We start from the raw sequence: 20,978 nt of genomic DNA, 5'->3' as shown, positions 1-20,978 counted from the left end.
CTTTTGATGAAAATTTGTTTCCTATTAGGAATTTAAATTGAATTATGTCACTCTAGATTTCAAATCTCAGATCATCCACACCAGGACTTGTAAGATCTGATTCCTTAAAAAAAATGTAAGCTTAAAAAGCCTGAGAAGAATGAGATTGAAAACAGTATTAATCCGTTTCTTCTCAACGTTGTGTGTTTGCTTTTCCCAAGCTTCAGAATTACCTTCTCCTTTTTCTAAATGTTATTTCAGGATAGAAGCTGACCTGAGTATATACGTTTCCCCCAAGCCCTTCTGATACCCCCAAACAGTGCACCTCTCTTGGTTGCCAAAATAATATACTGATAAGTGTGAATAAAGTCACTTTCAAAACCAAGATGATAACCAAAACCTCTGAGCTACCAATCATCAGGCCACAGTTCATTTCTCCAAAAGATTCACCATTGAAGCCCCAGGAGTCTGGGGTTTTACATAAATCACATGAGCACTGTGACCTTCTCTTCTGTAGACTCACCTGGCCACCATTTCTTTCTCCTTATGAGAGGCATACCCGCTGCTGCTAAGGGGCTTCAGAGGGGATGAGAGGAAGTAGAGGCGGTGATTGGTAAAGTACTGGTCAACCAGTGGGAGGAGAACCTGAAAGATCCACCAGAGATGAACTTTAGGAGGCTGGCCAAAGCCCTTCCTCTGGTTCCTTTGAAAAAGTTCATTCTTAATGAGCAAAAAGACTCTGAACACAAAAAGACTCTGGTCCTGGAATTTCTAGGAAACTCTACCTTGTGAATCCCAGTTTCCAAAACATTTTTTTTCTTCTATGCCTGTAACCAGAGGGCTTAGAAATACGAGAAGGGATAGCGCAGGGCACTGACTAAGGGCCCAAAGAAATGCACATCCTGAATCAACATTTTCAGGGGCGTCCTGTAGGACATCTGCACTCAGATGTGGCTTCTTGGGCATGGCATCCAACAGAATATTTGAGGCATGGCCCAGCACTACTGGACTTGACCATCCTGTCTCTGCTTCTCAGAGCATGGCTACCCCAAAGTCTCACTTGTATTTAGTCCTCTGAGTAGGGTTATGTGGCTGAGACAGCTCACCGGCACCCAAATTCATTCTTCCCTTCTTTCTCTTAGCAGTAGAAATCCCGTGTTTTAGCTGGGCATGGGGTCACCCAGTTAAAGCACGCATTATACACCTCCCTTGCAGCTAGCTGAGGCTGAAATGATCAAGTTCTAGCCACTTAATAAAACAACTTTTATTAAACTTTGGAACTTTAATAAAACAACAGCTTGCCCTCCGCTATCCTTCCCCTGTTTCTCACAGATGTGGTACAGGTGAGTCTGGACCACTGTCAGGGACCACATCTTAGGAGATGAGAGAGCATCAAGAGAGGAAGAACCCGAGTCCCTGGGTGATGGCGTGGAGCACAACAGGCTGCTTACCTCCTCGGACCACCCACCTGCCTCAGGATCTTTCCACAACAGAGAAACACATGTCCATCTTATCAAAGTCATTATTGGAGTTTTGGATATCTTTGTTGGATCTGCTTAACTTGTACCCTAAATTGTACAGATCCCAAGAAGAAGGTAATCCGGGTAAACGCAGAGAGTCACTTACTTTGGCAAAGAATTTGATCTCCTGGTCATGGGGAGACTTTTCAGTTTTCCCACTGCTGACAATGGCTTCTACAAAGACAAAAGTGACACAAAGTTGGCCAGAGCTAAAGAAAACAAAAACAAAAAGAGTCACAGCATTAAAGAAACAGAGCAGCTTTTTGGCATGAAAAGGCCATTTGATTTGATAAAATATCTAATATTTTACAAAGTACTTTATAATTGTGAGGGTTGGTTATTTCTTGTGTCAATTGTCTAGGGTTTCACTACTCTTTTCTCTACTGATAAGAAGGAAGCTTCAGAGAGGTTGAGTCATATGCTCACAGGCATAAAGCAAAACGATGGAAAACTTAGAAGGGGATGAGTTATGTGGAAAATGACAAATGTTTCAATCAAACCCAGAAGGGAAACCAAAGACAAAACTGATTTTTTTTAAGTGTGTGTGTGTGTGTGTGTGTGTGAAATCTCAGCCACTGTGTCCTTCCCTAAACCATATGTTTAAAAGAATCATGAACAGCTACAGTATGAAAGCAACACTCTTCATAAAAGGAATATCTAATTCCTTTTGGTATTATGAGAAGCACACATTTTTCTGATATTTCACAATGATACTTACCCAAATGGGCAATAAACTCTTGAGCAGAATCAACATATTTCAGGATCTTCTTCAAAAACTTATAGGCAAACCTCTTTTCCATGGAGGAGGCATCCAGCCCCATATCCTTGATACCTCTAGATTGGAAATGGGTAAACCCCGGGGAGTAACAGAGATAACAATGTGACTTTGGTGCACAAGCAATTTTCTCCATGTCAACTCTGCTTTCCAAATGTTGATGGCTATTCTGGCTTAGTGACCTGACTCATCATTTGACTCATTTCCCCTTGCACTTGAAACCTGCCTCTGTGAGCATGCAACACCTGAGCTACAAAAATTTCTGAAAAGATTTTTCAGAAAGATCTTTGTCATTCATTCAACAAATACTGAGCTGGGGATAAATCAGAGATGCAAACAAGAATTCTTGCGCTCATGGAACTTACGTGCTTGCTGTAAACAGGTACAAACGCTACATAAAACGAAATATAAATTATCTGGGGACTTCCTTGGTGGTGCAGTGGTTAAGAATCCACCTGCCAATGCAGGGGACACAGGTTCAAGCCCTGGTCTGGGAAGATCCCACATGCCGCGGAGCAACTAAGCCCACAAGCTGAAGCCCGTGTGCCTAGAGCCTGTGACAAGAGAAGCCATGGCAATGAGAAGCCTGCGCACCGCAACGAAGAGTAGCCCCTGCTCGCCACAACTAGAGAAAACCTGCGCGCAGCAACGAAGACCCCACGCAGCCAAAAATAAAATAAATTAATTAAAAAAAATTATCTGGAATGCTGTAAGTTAATAAGTTTTGTGAAAAAAAGAAAAACCAAAGCAAGATGAAAGGGCCCAGTAGTGCCTCAAGTGGGGTTGAGCAGACCGTCGTGTTAAATCAGTGCTGGGCTTATTGGAAGGATGACACTAGAGTATAGGCTTGAAGGAGGTGAGCCATAGAGACATGAGGGGAGAGAGCTTTCCAGGCAAAGCGAGAGGGGGTGCAAAGGTCCTGAGTGGGAGCATGCATGCTGAGTTGAGGCCAGTGTGGAGGGATGGAAGTGAGCAGGCAGTCAGAGGGGCGTGGGGTGGGCAGTGGAGGCAACCATCAGGGTGCCGTGGGCCGTCCTTAGCATTTTACTTTTGCTTTGAGATGGGAAGCTATTGAAAGTTTCGAGTAGAGGAAATGACATGATATGACTCACATTGTGACAGAATTACTCTAGTTGCTAGGATTAAAATTGCCTGAGGGCAAGGATGGAAACAGGGGGCCCAGGAAGGAAGCCCTTTCAGCAACGGTAGTGACAGCACGAAGGGTGAGAAGTGGTCAGATTCTGGGTATCTTAAGGGGAGAACCATCAGGATTTCCTAAAGATTGGATGTGGGTTGAGGGAAAAAGAGAGGAGTCAAGGTTTTTGGCTTGGGCATCAGGAAGAACAGGCTGTCCTCAAGTGATGGGGAAGTTGAGGATGGAGCAGGTCTGAGGCATGGGTAGCAGGAACCTAGGGTTTCTCCTCGGTGACAGGGATGTTACCGCCTTATCAGTACATCCAAGTGCCCACCACAGGCTCTGGCTCAGGGTAAACCACTACAAGGGTATGTTTGCTGAATTCAGTGGTCTTTTTCCTTTCTCCCCCTATTTCCTTGATTCCCTTCTTATAGTCAAGAAGAAATTTTCACTTCTGTGAGCAAGTTATTTATTGGCAAATCATAGTCTGCATGCATCTTGGTGTTAAGAACAGGATTAAAATGACGATGGGAGTCTTTCTCAGATGCTTCCCCAGAGGCTGTCTCCTGCTGCCTGACCTTTCCCACTCAACAATACAGCAAATAGGTTTTGTTATTTTTTCATATGAGCTACAACAGAAATATGTGTATAGATTTTTATTTAGGTTTCTGTCATTCAGTGGCAAAAATTCTGTAGGAAACTAAAAGAGGAAACAGCAGTTGGCTCAGCAGACATTTCTTTCAGGAGGAATGGCTTATCGAGGTGGGGACACTACCTTGTTTTTCGTTCTACAAAGGACACCGCAAGCACAGCCCATCACTGACACCTGACCAGTGGGGAAAACAGGTTCTACCTTTAAGACTTAAGCAGCCCAGACCATCCTCACCTAAAACATTTGTCTAGATGATTCTGACAAACATAAGTTTGAGATAAAGTCTTAGGAAATCATGATTCATTCAGTCTCTCCAGTGGAGTTGCCATCTTTGTTCAAAGGTTGTTGATGTCACTCATCTTCCCTATTGTTATTATGGCATTTCATTAAATATCACATAAAACAAAAAAACACAAGTGTGAAGAGAACTGGTGATTCTGTGAGAACTAAGCTGCATATTTTGCAAAGACCTGCGATTGTAAGTTTCCAAATACAGAGTTTCTGAATTAGGTGTGAGTGAGACAACCATAAAAGATAGGGAGGAAATTGAAAACAAAACAAAACCCCAGAATACTGCACTTACATTGTTTTGTATGTACCTTAAGTCTCTTAACTGTACCTTAACTGCTCTTTAGCCCAATTTCAAGAGCTTTGAGGATGCATTATGGATGTGGTTTATAATTCCAATCAATAAAACAACCAACAAAGATGAGATCTGGGGGCCTATGGTACAAGATTTGTGAATGAATGCATGTGTGTTTGTTTTAATTAAAATTAAATGTTTAAGGTATAGATGTATAATTTGTCACGATTCTTTGCTGTAACTGATTTTTAGAAATTGATATCGACCAGTCTTATTTATGTCGGAAAAGAGGGTTTCATGCTCCAGAATAAACATCTATTCATTTCAAAAGGCTCAACCACTATCCTTACTCTGATCTGCTTTGCAGGCAGGTGAGCAAATATCTAGAGCATGAGAGACCACACAAGCCTGCCCCTGCCCCGCTAACGTCACCTGGAAGACGACTTACCTAGAAACCACAATGCCGTTCACCTGGAGGAACTTAAACAGGTCCTGTGCCTTCTCCCGGTCCCTGAACTTTTCCTTGGCAGTCAAGGTGTCATACGGTACCAAAAGAGGGTGACTGCCGCCACCTGGGGTCAGTAAAGTGAGAGATGACAAAATAGGTGGCTCTTCCTTTGCACTTCTGGGAAAACACACCTGCCCCCCAGCTCACCTTCTGTGGGAGATGCTGTGAACCTAGCTCACCTTTGCTCTCCAGCTCCAGCTTCTTCTTCTTGGCCCAGATATTGTGATAGTTCTCAGCTATCACCTCCACCATCCCCTGTGTTCCACCAGGGAGACGACAGTCAGAGAGAAAGCAAGCAAGAAAAATGGGTTCATATCTGCCCCGCTATTGCAGGCAGCCTCGGGAAGAGAGCACCACCAAATGCTAATGGCACATTGCCGAGTGTCTCCCATCATCAATTAGTCGGTGCTTATGCACCTCATTAGTTTTATATCTTCCCATACACACAGACAACAATTTCTAATCCTGCCCTTTTCTGGTAACTTATTATCTTGGCAGTTTGATGCACTTCTGAGAAACACACATTTCCATTGGAAACTGCATTCTGGTGGCACTTCATGTGTCACAGGAGTTAAGTATTTTACTCCTGTCCTGAGATAGGGAGCTGGGAGCGGGGGTCAAGCAAAACTCTAGGATCCCCGAAAGCCTTTAGCTTAGCAAACGAAAAATAATCACATGTTGGAGAAAACTGCTGCACATAAGATTTCTCAAATAGAATGCATCTTTATAAGGTTCATAAAATAGTGACCCGGAATGAAGGGTGTACTTTGGAAAGAAACTTTCTTTAAGGTCCAAAGCGTTGGTCTGATGGACTCTCTGAGGAGTAACGGCCTCAGGCTGGGGCCGGTCACGGTCACTGACATGTGCACAGGGGAGGCATCGGGGTGAGGAAGCTTAAGCCTTTAATTTCATCCTCTTGGGTGTAAGTCCCTAAATCCTACAATGATGACTTGTCTGTGCCACCAAGGGCAACTCAAGTGAATCCACCACGGGATATGTGATTGTCCTCAAGGTTGGGGGGCCCGGTGTGAGCAGTCCAGCACCCCAACCCAGGGGCCACCTCGTACATTTTCTCCTAGCTGTTAATAGCTTTGTTACAAGTTATCTCTCCTGGCTGTTATAAGTTCTGTTTTGGGTTTTCGTACAGTAATTTGCTGTTCGATCTTCCTTCTATTGAGTCATGACCTGCTATGACGTCTCTGGAAGAAGCGCAAAGCCTCACCTTCTCAGACTGTTGGTTAATTCTGCTGAGACTGTGTCCGATGAGTGGCCTCTGCTCGATGTGGCCCTCTCTAATTTCGATATTTTAGTGGTGATATGTTTTAGGCATTCTTCCCCCTCGCCCCTTTCTAAAACACTCTTTGGAGGGTAATATGTCCTGCCCTTGATGGGTTTTAGAAAGTCCATTATGCTGTTCTGAAAGTATCAACACTGACCTGGAGCTCTCTGGAGAGCACAACATTGGAGAGATCCAGGGGAGCAGGGCTGTAGCTGTTGCCCTAGGAAAGCAAAGGCAGAATCACTGGGTTTCCCATTACTTGCCTTATTCTTACCAGCATCCCGGACGTCAGTGGCCAAAGATATGTCCCAAAGGATTCCCAGGGCTCATTGGTGGTGGGCCTCATCTCTGATACCCTGGGGATAGCTTTCCCAGATTCTCCATGGGTTCTAATTGGCCTAGTGTTGGCCTCTGGGCGTGATGGTCATACCTGGCTGGCCTGGGACACGCTTCGAAGCTTCTCATTTTCCCGCTGTTGAAATAGGGCTTCTCCCTCTTTGGTCCTCTCTACCGTCCAGCCCACAGCCAGCATGGTTTTCAGGGACTCTCTGGCAGGCCAGCGATACATTTCCTTCTCCTGGAAGAACATTGGAGCGGAAGAGCTGTGCAGGGCACGCCCCAGCACTGTGGCCGGCTTGTCTCCCGGAAGAGAGGTCCTCCCACAGTGCAGGGGGGCTAAGTGGCTCCAGCTTCCTCTCACTGGGTCAGAATACCCTCTGCAGCATCCCGTCTGAAACACGTCATCCGTCTTTCTGAGGTTGTTAAGTATAGGACCCCGCAGTCTCCTGCTTTTAGAGGGGATGTGCCAGACATATCCACAGTTTGTGGAGAAAGCAGAGCAAGAACAGGAGAATGACTTCTTCCCTCCCCCCACCCCCCAGCGCTGCCACCTCTGCCTCCTCTGTGCCCTGCCCACTGCACAAGCGTCACCCGCCCTGGACCCACCCCTCTCTCTCCAGAGTGACTTCTGTTCTCTGGTAGGTACTTAAAATGGGACACGTCAAAATGCATTTGCACAAAGCTCTCCTCGGAGCATGGGAAATAGACTTTCTTAGAATTAGAATTCTCTTTTGAGCCATGCACAATTTTATAACTGGTCAATATGCACATAAAGATACACATGTCATCCTTTACCTGTGACACTGGGTCTAAAGCCTACAAGGAACTCGTACTGATCGCAAGATAGGAATTCAGAGTTGAGTTGAACCAAATTTCATAATTAAAAAAAACCACAAACAAACCAAGAGACCTGTCCACGTTTCCCTGGGGACTCTCTTCTCTATTCTTTCTATCCGTCATGATTGGAAGTCCTTTCTATCTGAATTTTCTCCAACAATGCAAGTCCCCCCGCCCCCTGCAACAATCTAACAGAAGCCCTTCCTAGTTCAGTTACAAGTGAAACACAAATGTATTTTGGCCCAGCCTCTAAGTGCTGACTGGTGCTTCTCTCTCCAATGGGCTTTCAGAACCAAATAGCAGAATGGGAGGCTGGGTTTTCAGAAACCAGTCTTGAGGCTGTGGCCCATGGGCCAGCTCCTGAGGAGTCTGCCAAGTCCTGGAAAGTCTCTAAGAAACTGGATGGTGAATGTGCCCTCAACTCCTCTGCCATCTGATATAATTCCCAGGGAAGGGAAATTAGCACGGCCTGGTCCTTACCTTCTCTGTTAATGTCTTGAAAGGCCTGATCAATGGATGGGTCTTCACATTTTCATCCAGGGAAATTCCATATTTCCATCCATTCTGACTCTGTAGAAATGTTCTCAGTTCAAATATCCATGGCACCCAGAGAGCCCCACTATGTGACCCACATCCCAGCTTCAATTTTCACTGAACAAATAGAATAATGGAATGTGACAGAGCTTGGAAATTTCCCTCCAAAATGTCTAATTGATCCTTTAGGGCTGTCAGGCTCTCTGCCCCCTGAATTTTGAACCCTGCTCCTTTATTTCTTCTCGTCTTAGTTGCTGTCCCCTCCACTTACTCGCTTGTGTTTCAGGCCCACTACAGACAGATGTACGCTTCAAAAGACCTGAGAACAATGCTTTTCAGAACAATGTGTCACAATCACAGGCAAGGACAGACGTCAAGGCTAAAGGCTTGTGAGTACTGGACCTACTGGCCACGGCATGGAGGAGGCTGATTCGGTTTGCACCCCTTGCCCGCCAACCCCAGAGCAAAGCTCTAGCAAGGCATGTTTCTAGAATCGTAGAGGTTTAAGAATTTCAAAAGTCATGCAACAAACATTGGTTGAATGCCTATGACAGTCGGTGCCAAACTCTGTCCCAGGCACGGTGGATACAGAGATAAATAAGGCTCTGTTTTCCATGATCTCACAGCTCAAAGACTTCTGGTGGCTCTTTCTCAGCCTCTGCCAATGTCCCCTTGTTAATGTGGCTGTTTCTCAAGTTTCTCTCCCTTCTCAAGGAACATTGTCCCTGGGGGATATAATCTAGGCCCATGGTCCCTAAGTGGACTAATCCTAAATCAGCATTGCCAGCCCAGATCTCTCTCCTAACTTCCATACCTATTTAAGCTCTGCTTGGATGGCCATAGGTACCTCTCGACAGGTCTGAAACAGCACCTGGAATTTCACTTCTCTAAATGGCTCTTCCTCTCAGGTTCCCTGTATCTCCGTGAACAGCACCAGCTTACATTCACTTTTCAAGCCGGAAATGTGGGACTCTTCCTTCTCTGCACTCTCTCATGTGTGTTCAACCTCCCAGACCTATTGGTTTGCCCCTCCTTCACCTTCCTGCCAGTGCTTTAGCTCAGGCCACCATCAGCTGTCACCTGCATTACTGCAACGGCTTCCTATGCGGTCTCCCTGTCTCCAGTCTTGCTGTCTCTCACGGATTCCATTTTCTACACCACTGTCAAGTGAGTTTTATAAAATACCCTGCTCAGGGCACTCTGCTGCTTTAAAGATTTCTGATTCCCAGCCGCCATCATGGTAAAAATCCAAACTCTTTCTGGCTTCTACTGCTGCAGCGAAGGTCTTCTTGGCCCTCTAGGCTGATGTCCTGCCCTTCGTCCCCTGCCCCACTCCGTGACCCCAAGGTGTTGAACCAAGCTCCCCTAAAGCCACCACACTCTCTTGCTTCTCGGGGTCTGCACCCACTGCTTCCATGGCCTGCAGTGCACTTGCTCCCCTGTGCCTGAACAATGGCCCCTCATTCATCACACCCTGTAGGTGTCAGCAGCTCGAGGAAGCATTCCCGGATCCTCCCTATTGGGTTGGGGTCTCTTCCTGTGTGCTCTCACCCCGTGCTCATGCCCATCACAGCACGGCACAACCTGTATAATGGCTGCTTTACTTGGTTTCTCCCACCGAGTGTGGGGTCCTTGAGGGCAGGGGAAAATACTCTTTTCCTGTCAGATTATCAATGCCCACCTGGCAAGGGTGAGCAAACTTGAAGCTTCCAGGCTAGTGGATGACAGAGATTCATCCAATACCACGCCAGTAAATGCATAGTTGGTAACTGGTATATATAAATGTATAACTGTTGCAAATCCAACTATATAAGACTGCTGTAAAAATACTGGGAAGGAAAAGAGCAAGGTGCTAAGAGGGCCTATATCTGAGAAATCTGGGAAAGAGGCGTCCTAGGAATTCACACTTGGACAGATTTTGAAGGAGGAATTGGTGAATGGTGTTTTCACACGTGTGAGTGCAGATGGGTACCTGGCTCAGACAGGGGGCAGATTCAGGCATATGCAGTGTGTGTGTGTGTGTGTGTGTGAGAGAGAGAGAGAGAGAGAGAGAGAGAGGCAGAGAGAGAGAGAGAGAGAGAGAAAAGAAGTCTAAATGAAGGGGATATGGCTGGAGGGCAGAGGGTGAAAGGAGAGATGAGGCTAGAGATGGTAGCAGAGACCAGATTAAGCAGTGCCTATCAGGCCATATTAAGGATTTTGACGTTTACGTGAAAAGAGTTGGAAGTCATAAGGGATTTTAACAAGGAGAAGGGGCTGGGTTGGAGAACATGACCCATTTGGGAGAATCTGACCAAATTTGCATACTGAAACCATCACTTGCCTGTAGCGTGAAGAACAGACTGGAGAAAGTGCACGTGGGCAGACTAGTTAGAAGGTTATCACATCATCTGGGTGAAAGATGAGAGCAGCGTGGACTGAAACCACGGCATGCGCACAGAGAGAACCATTCAAATTCAAAAGCGACTAAGGAGGTAAAATGCACATGGCTTAGGGATGCATTGGATATTGCGATGGATTCATGTGTTGTCATTGGCTGCTTTTGCGCTACGCCAGCAGAGATGAGTAGTTGCAGTGGAGACTGTCCAGCCCACAAAGCCTAAAATGTTTATTCTCTGGTCCTTTATAGAAAAAGCATGCCAACCTCTGCTCTAGAATCATGAGTATTAGCCCATTCTACAGATACAACAATTGGAGTCATCATGAGCTCTAAACAGGGGTTCAGGAAAGAATCAGAGCAGAGGCTGAGCCAGGGCTTCAAGCTGTCTCTCATCCAGGGTGCATCCAGGCAGGTGGTTTCTGTGGCCTTGCTGTGGAGACAGGTCCACCGTTACGGGCTGTAAACTGCAGCTGGGCAAAGGCCCAGTGCTTAACTGGCTGCCCACAGGACTCCGAGATGTCTTTGGCATTCCTCCCCATGTGCCTGCCAGCATTAAAGGACTGACAGAGCAATTAAACTTATTAGCAGCCTGACCTCATGTGGTGAAGAATTTTAAACACCAGCTGGACAGGCTTACTAGTAAGGGAGAGTCTGGAAGTTCCAGCACTGCCCGCCACAGGAAGCCGTGTGTCCTCCCTAGAATAAAATTCAGCTTGCTGGCAAAATGCAAGGGTAAAGCTTTCCATTCAATTTTCCCTTTTTCCGACACTACATTCAAAGGAAACATTTAATAAAAGCCTCCGGCCCCACGTTAAGCCTTTATGTCAAACACACGCAAGCATGTGCTTGGGCGCCGACTCCAGGAAATGCAACCTGAAGACAGACATTAACACTCCCAGAAGCTATCGTTTTCTTGAGAGACACAAAAAGCCACATCAGCAACTGCCCCCGCCCATTTCTCCGATCTCCACCAACCCTGGGAAATTGCCGCTCAGAAATAATGAATGCCATTGGCATGACGAGTCTGTCACTTAGACAAGTCAGGCAGACTTCCAGGATTGGACCCTTTCATGTTCTTGGGCTGTTGTTTTGTTTTGTTTTTTTTCCCCTGACAGTTTTCGGTTGGATGATGATCCCTACCTTATCACAGGCCCATTTATCATGTGAGTGCTCAGCATACTTGGTGACGATGTATTCCAATTTTTCAGGCAAGGAGAAACTGTGAAATGAGGGGAAAAATAAAATTACAACCTCCCCAAGCACTTCAGCCACATGTGCCGAAAAGGTGGCCAGAGCTAACAATCAGCCATCAGAAGTTGCATGTGATCAACCAGCTAACCCCAAATTTGAAGTTGGACCCCAGACGCAGTGACCTTCCTGAGCTCAAAGCATATCCAGGACTAGGTCACAGACACACCCATGGCTAATCAGAGGGCGTCTCTGCAGCAGCCTCTGCTTCACAGGTGGCCTCCCTCCAGCTGCTCTGGGTTCCCTTGGCTCCTAAGAACCACTTTGGCTCCTGGGCCAGACCTGTCCGGGTTAGACCGTGAGAATCCCTTCATCCAAAGACACTGTCCTGCCGTATCACAGCTCCGATCTGCGGATGGCAGAAGTGGGTAGCTACAGGACCAAATGATACAAAATAGTGCTTGTCTACCTTTTGGGGTTTGGTGATTCATGTTTAAATACTAAAATCATGGCAACCCAGTAGGCACACCTGTCAGTTCTGTTAGCCCTGCAGCTTTTGCCCCTTCTGTTGGCAATACGCCTCCACTTTGCTCTAAGGAATAAGTCTTCCTGACTTGCGTGCAGTCTTATGTGAACTGTCTCTAAGGATTGGCTCTGACGAGACCAGTCAGACTCACTCTTCCTGGAATTTGAATCTTTTTTTTTTTTTTGGCTGCACTGCACGGCTTGCAGGATCTCAGTTCCCCGACCAGGGATTGAACCTGGGCCACAGCAGTGAAAGCACTGAATCCTAACCACTAGACCACCAGGGAACTTGGAAAGTGAATCCTCAGTTGAGTTGAGACCAGGACAGCAAACTCTTCAGGGTGACTCATCCAATGTGGACACCTGGAGAACGTCCATCTGGTCACTCTGCCTTAGTTCCTGCCCTTGCTGAGGCCTGCTTAGTCAGTCTTTCGCTAGGTTTTAATAATGACCCCACATCCTTGCAATAAGGCCCTTTTCTGTTTAAGTTTTGGTCACAGTCCCCATTATTCGTATTACTCAAAGAGCCATACTGATGTCAGAGGTCTATTTGAAGAAATCAGAACTCTCAAAAAAACACCAGGGCTTCCCTGGTGGCGCAGTGTTTGAGAGTCTGCCTGCCGATGCAGGGGACACGGGTTCGTGCCCCGGTCCGGGAAGATCCCACATGCCACGGAGCGGCTGGGCCCTTGAGCCATGGCCACTGAGCCTGCGCGTCCGGAGCCTGTGCTCCGCAATAGGAGAGGCCACAACAGTGAGAGGCCCGCGTACCGCAAAAAACAAAAACAAAAACAAAAAATAAAACACCGAATGAGTCATCATTAGCACACCATTGCTTGAGTACCACATTGTCTCATAATGTTTATAAAAGCGTCCAAGTGATCACACCTTTTGTCCTTCTTCAGCACACTTACGTTTTCACAGGGCCAAGTTCTCCAAATCAATACCTGCCTTCCCTTTGGCCTTAGCTTGAAGGCTCACCACACCCCTTACATCTTCCCTATAGCAGGTTCAATTCGGTTTCCCATCATCCGCTCAGCTCAAGGCTCTGCTGATGGAATATGTATTTACTTTTCCCAAAGATGAATTTTATATGTTATCACAAGCTGACAGCTCTGGGGAAGGGCTCAGGCTATGGCTCTCATCTGAGAACTACTTCCATAAAACATAAGTCCAAGGGGCTCACAGAGGATGCCTTCTTTTCCCTGCTCATTCTACAGCAGTTTGGGAGCTTTTCGTTGCAGCTGCATCTGGAGAAGAAGCCTGTATGCCCCACGACCCATAATCATAATTGGGGTTGTACCACCAAAGGCAAAATTGAGCAGATCTTGTCTAATACTTCGTCCGTGGCCTAATCACCACCAGTGAGGAATGCTGGAGAATCAGGGCGAGAAATGCAAAAGCGCTATTGTAGAGTTTTTCCAAAGATCCAGCATCCGTTGGCAAAGAGCAGGTCCAATCGCTCAAATAAGGACCCCATGTTGTTCTGCCCTCACACCCTGAAGTCCTGCTGGAGCTCAGCTGAGTGTTATTTATGGAGATGTTTTGATGTATGATGTTATTAGTACTGTACAGGCCTAATTCACAAGAGCAAAGATTTCGTCAAAAAACTCATTAATAAATTAATTGCATCATTTGTCAGGGTTCTTGCAGTGCCTCAGGTGACATATGTGGAGAGCATCCACCTCTTGTAATAAATAAGCCAACCTCACCCTCTAAAAAAAAGCCCAGGGCCTCCCTGGTGGCGCAGTGGTTGAGAGTCCGCCTGCCGATGCAGGGGATACGGGTTCGTGCCCCGGTCTGGGAGGATCCCATATGCCGCGGAGCGGCTGGGCCCGTGAGCCATGGCCGCTGGGCCTGCGCGTCCGGAGCCTGTGCTCCGCAACGGGAGAGGCCACAGCAGTGAGAGGCCCGCATACCGCAAAAAGAAAAAAAAAAAAAAAAAAAAAAAAAAAAGCCCAGAATATAATAATACAGCATATAATCAGATATGGATGGATTAATCTTTCAGGAGTTGAGGACAAACTCTAGCACCTAATGTGACTTGTAGTGTCGAGGGACATGATGAACCATGCTGGCAGGAGGGAAGGAAGGGACGCTTACATTCCTGGCTACCTTCTGAAAGAGAAACACTGGCCATGGGGCAAAATCTAGGACCAGCTTAGAGATGATTCTGGACTCACTTCGTGGTGTTGATAGGCTTGGGGTCAAAGTTGCCATCTGCGTCCACTGAGATCTGTTTCTCCAATGTGGCTGAGATTCTGGTATCTAAATAGTCTGGTGGCAAGGCCCCAGCTATAGCACTGAGACAGGGCAGGGCCATTCGGAAAAGATCTGGGTCATACCTCTGTGAGGAAAGACAAAGACCACGTTAGCACACACACCAAAACCATAGCCCGCCAGGCAGAACCACTCACCGATTAGCTGGGAAGAAAAAAAAAAAACACGTGCATTTGCCCAGGTTAACCAAAATGGGGAACATGTAAGGCCTGTAATCCATTCTGGTGGAAACTGAGGTATCCTTGTCACAGAAAAGTGACAATCTGTAAAGCCTTCAAGTCACCGTTTGCGGTAGGTTGAGAAACCTTAGATCAAGGTTTAAATCAATATCTCCTAACTAGTTAATTGCAGGAATGTCTAAAGGTGAAAGTGGTTCTCACTAGGCCAACAGAGTCTACAAACTTGTCGGCCATAGATGGTTATAGAAAGTGACCCACCCTGTGCCTAGAGAGGGCACAGCAGCTTTGCTGGCTCCCTCAGTAGCTGATGCAGGTCATATGCTGACACCATCAGCAGACTGCTCTGTGTCACAGACATTCTCTCCTGAACCCGGCCAGGAAGGAATCTCAGTTAAAATATGTCAGGTGAGGGACAACCTTTGATCTGCTTGTACTAGACCAAAGGAAGATAGGAGGGAAGATCGTGTAAGTGTAGGTAAACACCAGACTGCAGCTGTACACCTGCTCCAGACTTCTGTACGAAAACCCAAAAAACTTCTCATTTTCTACCTTTAAAGCTGGTGACCTGTCTACGGCCATACCACCCTGAATGTTCCCGATCTTGTCTAAAGCTGGTGACATCACAAATCTAAATCTGGGGTAAGGGAAGGGGAGGCAGGTGTGAGGCTGCCTACATACAGGTCGGGGCTGTAATCCAATCAGACTGCATGGGAAGGCTTGGGATTCAGAGCCCCGCGTGCCCCCTCAAGCTCCTTCACCTCAGTGGCTGGGAAGCACCTCGCCTGAATGGCGTAAGGTCCCCTGGGAATCCCACGTCCCTGCATCAGGGCAGACGCTAGGACTTCTCTCGGCTTGAACTTGGTGAAGGCCAGCTAACCGGGGCCACACAACATAGCAGGGAAGGAATGGGGGGCGGGCTAAGTCATTAATACTGGAACCAGGAAATATTTCTGTGGTTCACTCTGGAAGTTGCCCTTCCATATATTCGCTTGGTGAGTCTGGCAAGTCATCAACTGCTCTTTCTCTCACCTGTCAAATGAGAGTCGGGGTAGTTCCTACTTGAGAGAGTTGGGGTAATGAATGTGATCCGCTTGTGAAGTGCTTGGCACAGTTCTGGGCACATGGTAGATAGAGGCTGACTAGGTATCAGCTACTGTTACGTGCAGGTGGTTGTATCACCGAGGTTGGGCAACCCCCCTTCTCTGTTCAGGAAGCACTGCCATTACCTTATGGGAAAGGGAGTCAAGAATGCCCCAGAAGAGCTTCTCTGTCAGATGCAGCTCATCCTCCACAGCCAGACCGTAGCTCCCCCAGCCTGACGGCAGACAGTAATACTTCCAGCACTGTTCGTAGTGATTTGTCAGAAGCTGGGAGGTTGAGAACAGATGTGCACCAGTGGGGTGGGGCAGAGATGATCCACAGGTATCAAGAGCACACAGGGGAGAAGAAAACAGCAAGGGGAGAGTGAAACCAACAATGGAAACAGTTCGGTTATCTACAGAGAGGCCCCCAAACGCCCCTGGGAATGGTCTGCTCTTGTGCCTGATGAGCTCCAGCCTGAACGGAATCTACCTGATTAATTCTTGTGCCTCCTAACTCATCCCTCGCATTTCCTGGAAAATGGAGAGGAACTGTTTCTACTCCTACTGAGAAAATGCTACCCTCCGTAAGTAGTCACCGTGTGCTGTTCCAGCCAGTCAGGGATGGGAAGAATTTCTTCTGAGATCTTTGCTTATAATAAATCTGGGAGATCCTGGTAATGCTGACATGGGGAGGGGAGGGTGGGGAGTAGGCTGTGGGCCTGCAGATTTTCTCAGCATTGATGACTGCCCCTGGCTTCCCTGCCTTTCACTTGAGCCTTCTGATGGTCCAGCCATGTTGCAGCAGTTCCCCACATGGCCAACAGAGGGCACACGTACACTGCCAATGGTCCCATCTCGCCGGCGGGATCCACATCCTCCAAGAAAAATCCTGCTGATCTAAGGGGTAAAGGTGAGCTTATTGAGTGCTATCGATGATGTTTCTTTGGGAGACAGAATCCAGCGGACGGCACAGGTCTGCCAAGGAAGCAATGCCAGGTTGAACTGTAAAAACTGTGGTTTTTAGCTGAAGGATTTTTTTCAGATGAAAACTGGGAGTGTTAGGGTTAGAGAGAAGAATGAGCCCGTGGAGGACTGTGGAATCTCTGACAGCATACAAGCTATCTTCTGCGTGCCGTGGAGAAAGAGGATGAACTAAAAGCTTCTGGGAATTCTGTTTATCCCAGTAAAATGCTTCTTGAAATCCTTGCTTGAACTAGTGATATTTCTGAAAAGAGGGAGAAGTTCTGTTGAAATCACTGGGCAGAATCTTCAGGTGTGGCTGGCCACTGCTGACCCTTTTGAATATGCTAATATGGCAGGTGCCTCAGAGGTAAAAGATGAAAAACACTGCCCTCTGTGTGGGTGGCTGACTCTGGTGTCCTTCTACCTAGGCTCGGATGCTCCCTATACCAGCAACAAAATGTTGGTAATTTGTGGGAAAATCAGCAATCAGGTGGCAAAGAGAGGGCTCTGTGGCCTTACTTTTCATTAATAAAACAAGAGAAAAGTAGTAAAAAAAAAAAAAAAGTGATACAAAGGACCTGTAACAGAAGGAAAAAAAAAAGTACAACACAGTATGGAATAGAAAAGAGACATTTTATTTTCTGTAGCCTAAATGAAGAATCACAGGGCCTTCAAAGGTTTTTGAGATTAAAAACATTCTGAAAACCTAATTAGGGCAGGAAAGTACAAAATCCAAGTGCCCTCACTCACCTCTGCTAAATAACAAGGAATTGGTAGAAATCGACTAAGGAAAATTGGAGCAGTTAATGAATCTAGCAGAACTAGTCTTTCCAACCTTGACACTCAAGAAGGGATTTGATTTTGGAGATTGTATTTAGTTAGCTATCAACTTAAAGGAGTAAAACCCATTTAAGATGTATTTTGCTCCCCCAGTTGTGAAGATCATGTTTTACAAGGCAAGTTTCCTGTGCCATAGACTGTTTTTTCTGTAACAATAGAGAGGTTTACCTTCAGAGGCATTTTGCAGTATTCACTGAGCTGCGGCACATCGAAAACTAGACGTCGCAGGAGTTGCTGTAACATGGAAGGCCTCAAGTGACTGCAGTACGAAATAAGAAAAACAAAAGGACAGAATGGAAAAAAAAAAATAAGGAGGAGGGAATGAAAGGAATACTCAGCGATAACCATATATTAGAGCTAAGCTTCAAAACGCTTAGCTCCTAAATCAAAAGATCGTGGATACACCACAGTCTATGATAAAACACTTTAAAAACTGAGTATAGTTAAAATGCAGAAAGAGGGAGTAGGGTTCATGGCTTGAGATCCCTAAGGTTAAATTCCAATCACCATGTGACAGGATGTCCTAGGGTCTATGCACACTCAAAATACAGCCACTGATTACGTGCAAAGAAGTCTATCACAGAAAGAAAGTGCAGGTGATTTTAGAGCCATTGCTACGAACTGACCATCCTCCCGAACTCTGCAAAGGAAGAAGTTAGAGGTGATCAGCTGCACGGGTGGAAGCTGAGGCCACCTTCTGGTGTGATCTGAAGGGTGCTCTGAGTTACTACCTGATCCCTGATATTCTCATTTTTGAAATCATTTCTTTGGGTTAAGGGGCTGTCCTCAAAAAACTCCTTTAAAAGGCAAATTGAGTAATTAGAGAACAACGTATCAAATTATCAAAGCGTTCATGGCCTTGGTATTTGGTGCAAGTAAATTCTGAGATAGAGAAAGGAGATATAAGCAACGCTGATTTAGCCTGTATTTTCAGATTGCCAAACCTTTCAAAACCCAGTGGAACCTCTGGATTCTTCCCAGTGAAAATACACACTTACACACAATTTGGCACGTAAGTTCAGCCCATGAGCCCCTTTCAGAGATGCCTAAGAGCCATGGAGGCAAAGTTAATAACTGATGTTGAATGTTAAAATGCCAGGAAAGAAAGCCTTGGAGGCATCTACAACAAGAAGGATGGACATGAATGGAGATGAACAACAAAGTTTGTCCGTTTCACAACTTTTGGTAGAGCTGGCCTTGCGATAAAAAGCCCTGGAGTGAAGAAGTCAGGCATAATATATAGCAAAAAAAAAAAAGCTTGTCTCTAAATGTAGTAATTATAAGCATATAAAGTTCCTCATTTTTTTTACATCGTTCACCCAATTAGCAATATCACCTTAGAGCGACCAACGAATAAAATCAAGGAATAAAAAAAATCTCTAACTTGATTAATTCCCGACTTACTAAAAATAAATTAAAAATCTACGTAAGTGTCAGTTTGTCTGTGTTTCTAGAGCTCAGATGGTTAAGAGGTACAGGAATAGGGCTGTGAGCTCTATTTTTGGTTTGATGTAAAATTCTAATTTCCCCAAGGTCTGATCTGATTCTTTAAAAACATTTGCTCTAACATCAGTCTCGCCATGACTTTTTTTTTTTTTTTTTTTTTTTTAACTAGGAAACAGCTTATGCTGGGAGACAGGACTTTTGGTTTGGTTTCTAAGATACCTGCTGAGTTCAGATCTAGCAAAAGGTAGAACAAGATCTATAGCTGTGATCGATGTGGCTACCAGCCAATTACAGAATCGATGCTGATAGAAGACTTTCTTTCTGTGCAGACTCACTGTTTATTCCCTTGGCCACTACTCAGAAGAAAAGTAGGAGCCCATGTACACCAGTAACGGAGCTCTTGTCCTTCCTTTTGAAGTGGCAGCATGGAAACCCTAGTCACCCTATTAATTCCTAGAGGCCTATAGTGTGTTTACCAAGCTTTGTCTCTCTTCTAAGACCAACAGTATTCAAATGAGCTTAATTCTCTGCCTGTTCTAATAATATTGGAATGAATGAAATGGTGTCAGAGTATAGGGCCTGATTTTGGCAGAGGATCTCAGAGAGAAATCCCTTCTATGGGGCCTGGGTGGAGGTCTCCCACCTTCCACTCCACACCCTAGGCAAACAGTACTGTGCATGACACAGTTTGGTCCCTAAAGTAGTTGAAGCCTGTAGGCCTTAGATGATAGAAAGGTAGCAGATAGAGGTTAATTTTAATAAAGCATTTAACATGGAAGGACCATTGTTACATTTGAAATATAACTGTGAGATTGCCTTTTAACTTGATGTCCTAAAAGGACTGACCAATTCCTTTTGTCTAGGCAGCCCTAGCCCCTAGGGCCCCTGGGGCTGATGCGTAGTTATCTCTTGTGTGACTAGGAAACAACCCATTCAACAAGAATCAGGACCAGACCCAACTGGCCGCTAAAGGGGGCACCTGCTGGTCCTGACTCCAGGACAGCCTACAGCAGTGATTCTCAGTCTTGGCTACATCATGGCATCATCTGGGGAGCTTCACAAGCTAGAGGTCTGGCTCTCATCCCTAAAGGTTTTGATTTTTTGGGCCGAGGTGTGGGCTGGCATTGGGGTATTTATTTAGTAGCTCCCAGGTGATTCTAATACATAGCTGAGGTGGAAAGCCACTGGCTTAAACAGCAGAGCCTGGTCCTGGACTATGCTGCTGAGACCCGCCACGGGAAGAGTCCTTCTTCCTTTGACCCTACCAGTCCTGATGGAGTTTCCTGACAATCTCCCCTCTTGGGGGTGACTTTACCCTCTTCCCCTGTTTGGCTCTGATGCTCATCTGTAGCGGTGAATGGAGATGCCTTCTTATCTTTGTTTCAGGCCTTGTGAGGCCTAGAGGTAGGTTGGTTTGATTGACACTTTTACAGTCTGGCCTCTGTGTAAAGGTCTACTCATTCAGAATAGGAAAATCTGCTTCTGGCTCCATTTTAGGAACTAAAGCATTATTTCTTATATGTGGTAGGGGGATAGGCCTGCCTAGAAATAAACAACTGGTCAGTCCTTCCAGTTCTTATTAGTTCTGAATACTTCAGGCCTGAAAATCAGTCTCATCTCCTGGTTCACCAACCCTCAAGGCTAGAGCCCAAGCTGTCGGCCTCACTTCCCCAGAGCGAGAGATGAGCCTCAAGGGAGAGGCGATCAGAAAGAGCCTGTGGGATAAACTAGAAGTTTCGGATTAAAATATACATATATATATATATATATAATAGATAACCAACAAGGACCTACTGTACAGCACAGGGAACTATACTCAATATCTTGTAATAACATATAATGGAAAAGAGTCTAAAAAAGCATATGTATATATATATATATATATGTATAACTGAATCACTTTGCTGTACACAAAACTAACACAACATTGTACATCAACTATATTTCAAAAAAA

General features: G+C 45.8%; 1 protein-coding gene across 3 annotated transcripts in view; it reads right to left on the bottom strand.

The window, feature by feature from the left end:
* RYR3 (ryanodine receptor 3) overlaps positions 1-20,978 on the bottom strand; it is a gene marked incomplete at its 5' end in the record, with an annotated part of 572,808 nt that overhangs the window by 89,224 nt on the left and 462,606 nt on the right. For all 3 annotated transcript variants that reach the window (XM_081227519.1, XM_081227518.1, XM_081227520.1), the window contains 12 exons: positions 503-624; positions 1,606-1,673; positions 2,218-2,333; positions 5,093-5,216; positions 5,332-5,407; positions 6,589-6,651; positions 6,862-7,008; positions 8,088-8,177; positions 11,662-11,740; positions 14,418-14,581; positions 15,920-16,060; positions 17,747-17,837. In XM_081227519.1, coding sequence (XP_081083645.1) covers positions 503-624; positions 1,606-1,673; positions 2,218-2,333; positions 5,093-5,216; positions 5,332-5,407; positions 6,589-6,651; positions 6,862-7,008; positions 8,088-8,177; positions 11,662-11,740; positions 14,418-14,581; positions 15,920-16,060; positions 17,747-17,837 — 1,281 coding nt within the window. The remainder of the gene's footprint in view (positions 1-502; positions 625-1,605; positions 1,674-2,217; positions 2,334-5,092; positions 5,217-5,331; positions 5,408-6,588; positions 6,652-6,861; positions 7,009-8,087; positions 8,178-11,661; positions 11,741-14,417; positions 14,582-15,919; positions 16,061-17,746; positions 17,838-20,978) is intronic.

The sequence above is a fragment of the Mesoplodon bidens genome (genome assembly GCF_964165515.1).
Source record: "Mesoplodon bidens genome assembly, chromosome: 3".
Taxonomy (NCBI): domain Eukaryota; kingdom Metazoa; phylum Chordata; class Mammalia; order Artiodactyla; family Ziphiidae; genus Mesoplodon; species Mesoplodon bidens.
The sequence above is the reverse complement of the archived record's forward strand: the minus strand, read 5'-3'. Positions and strand labels throughout refer to the sequence as shown.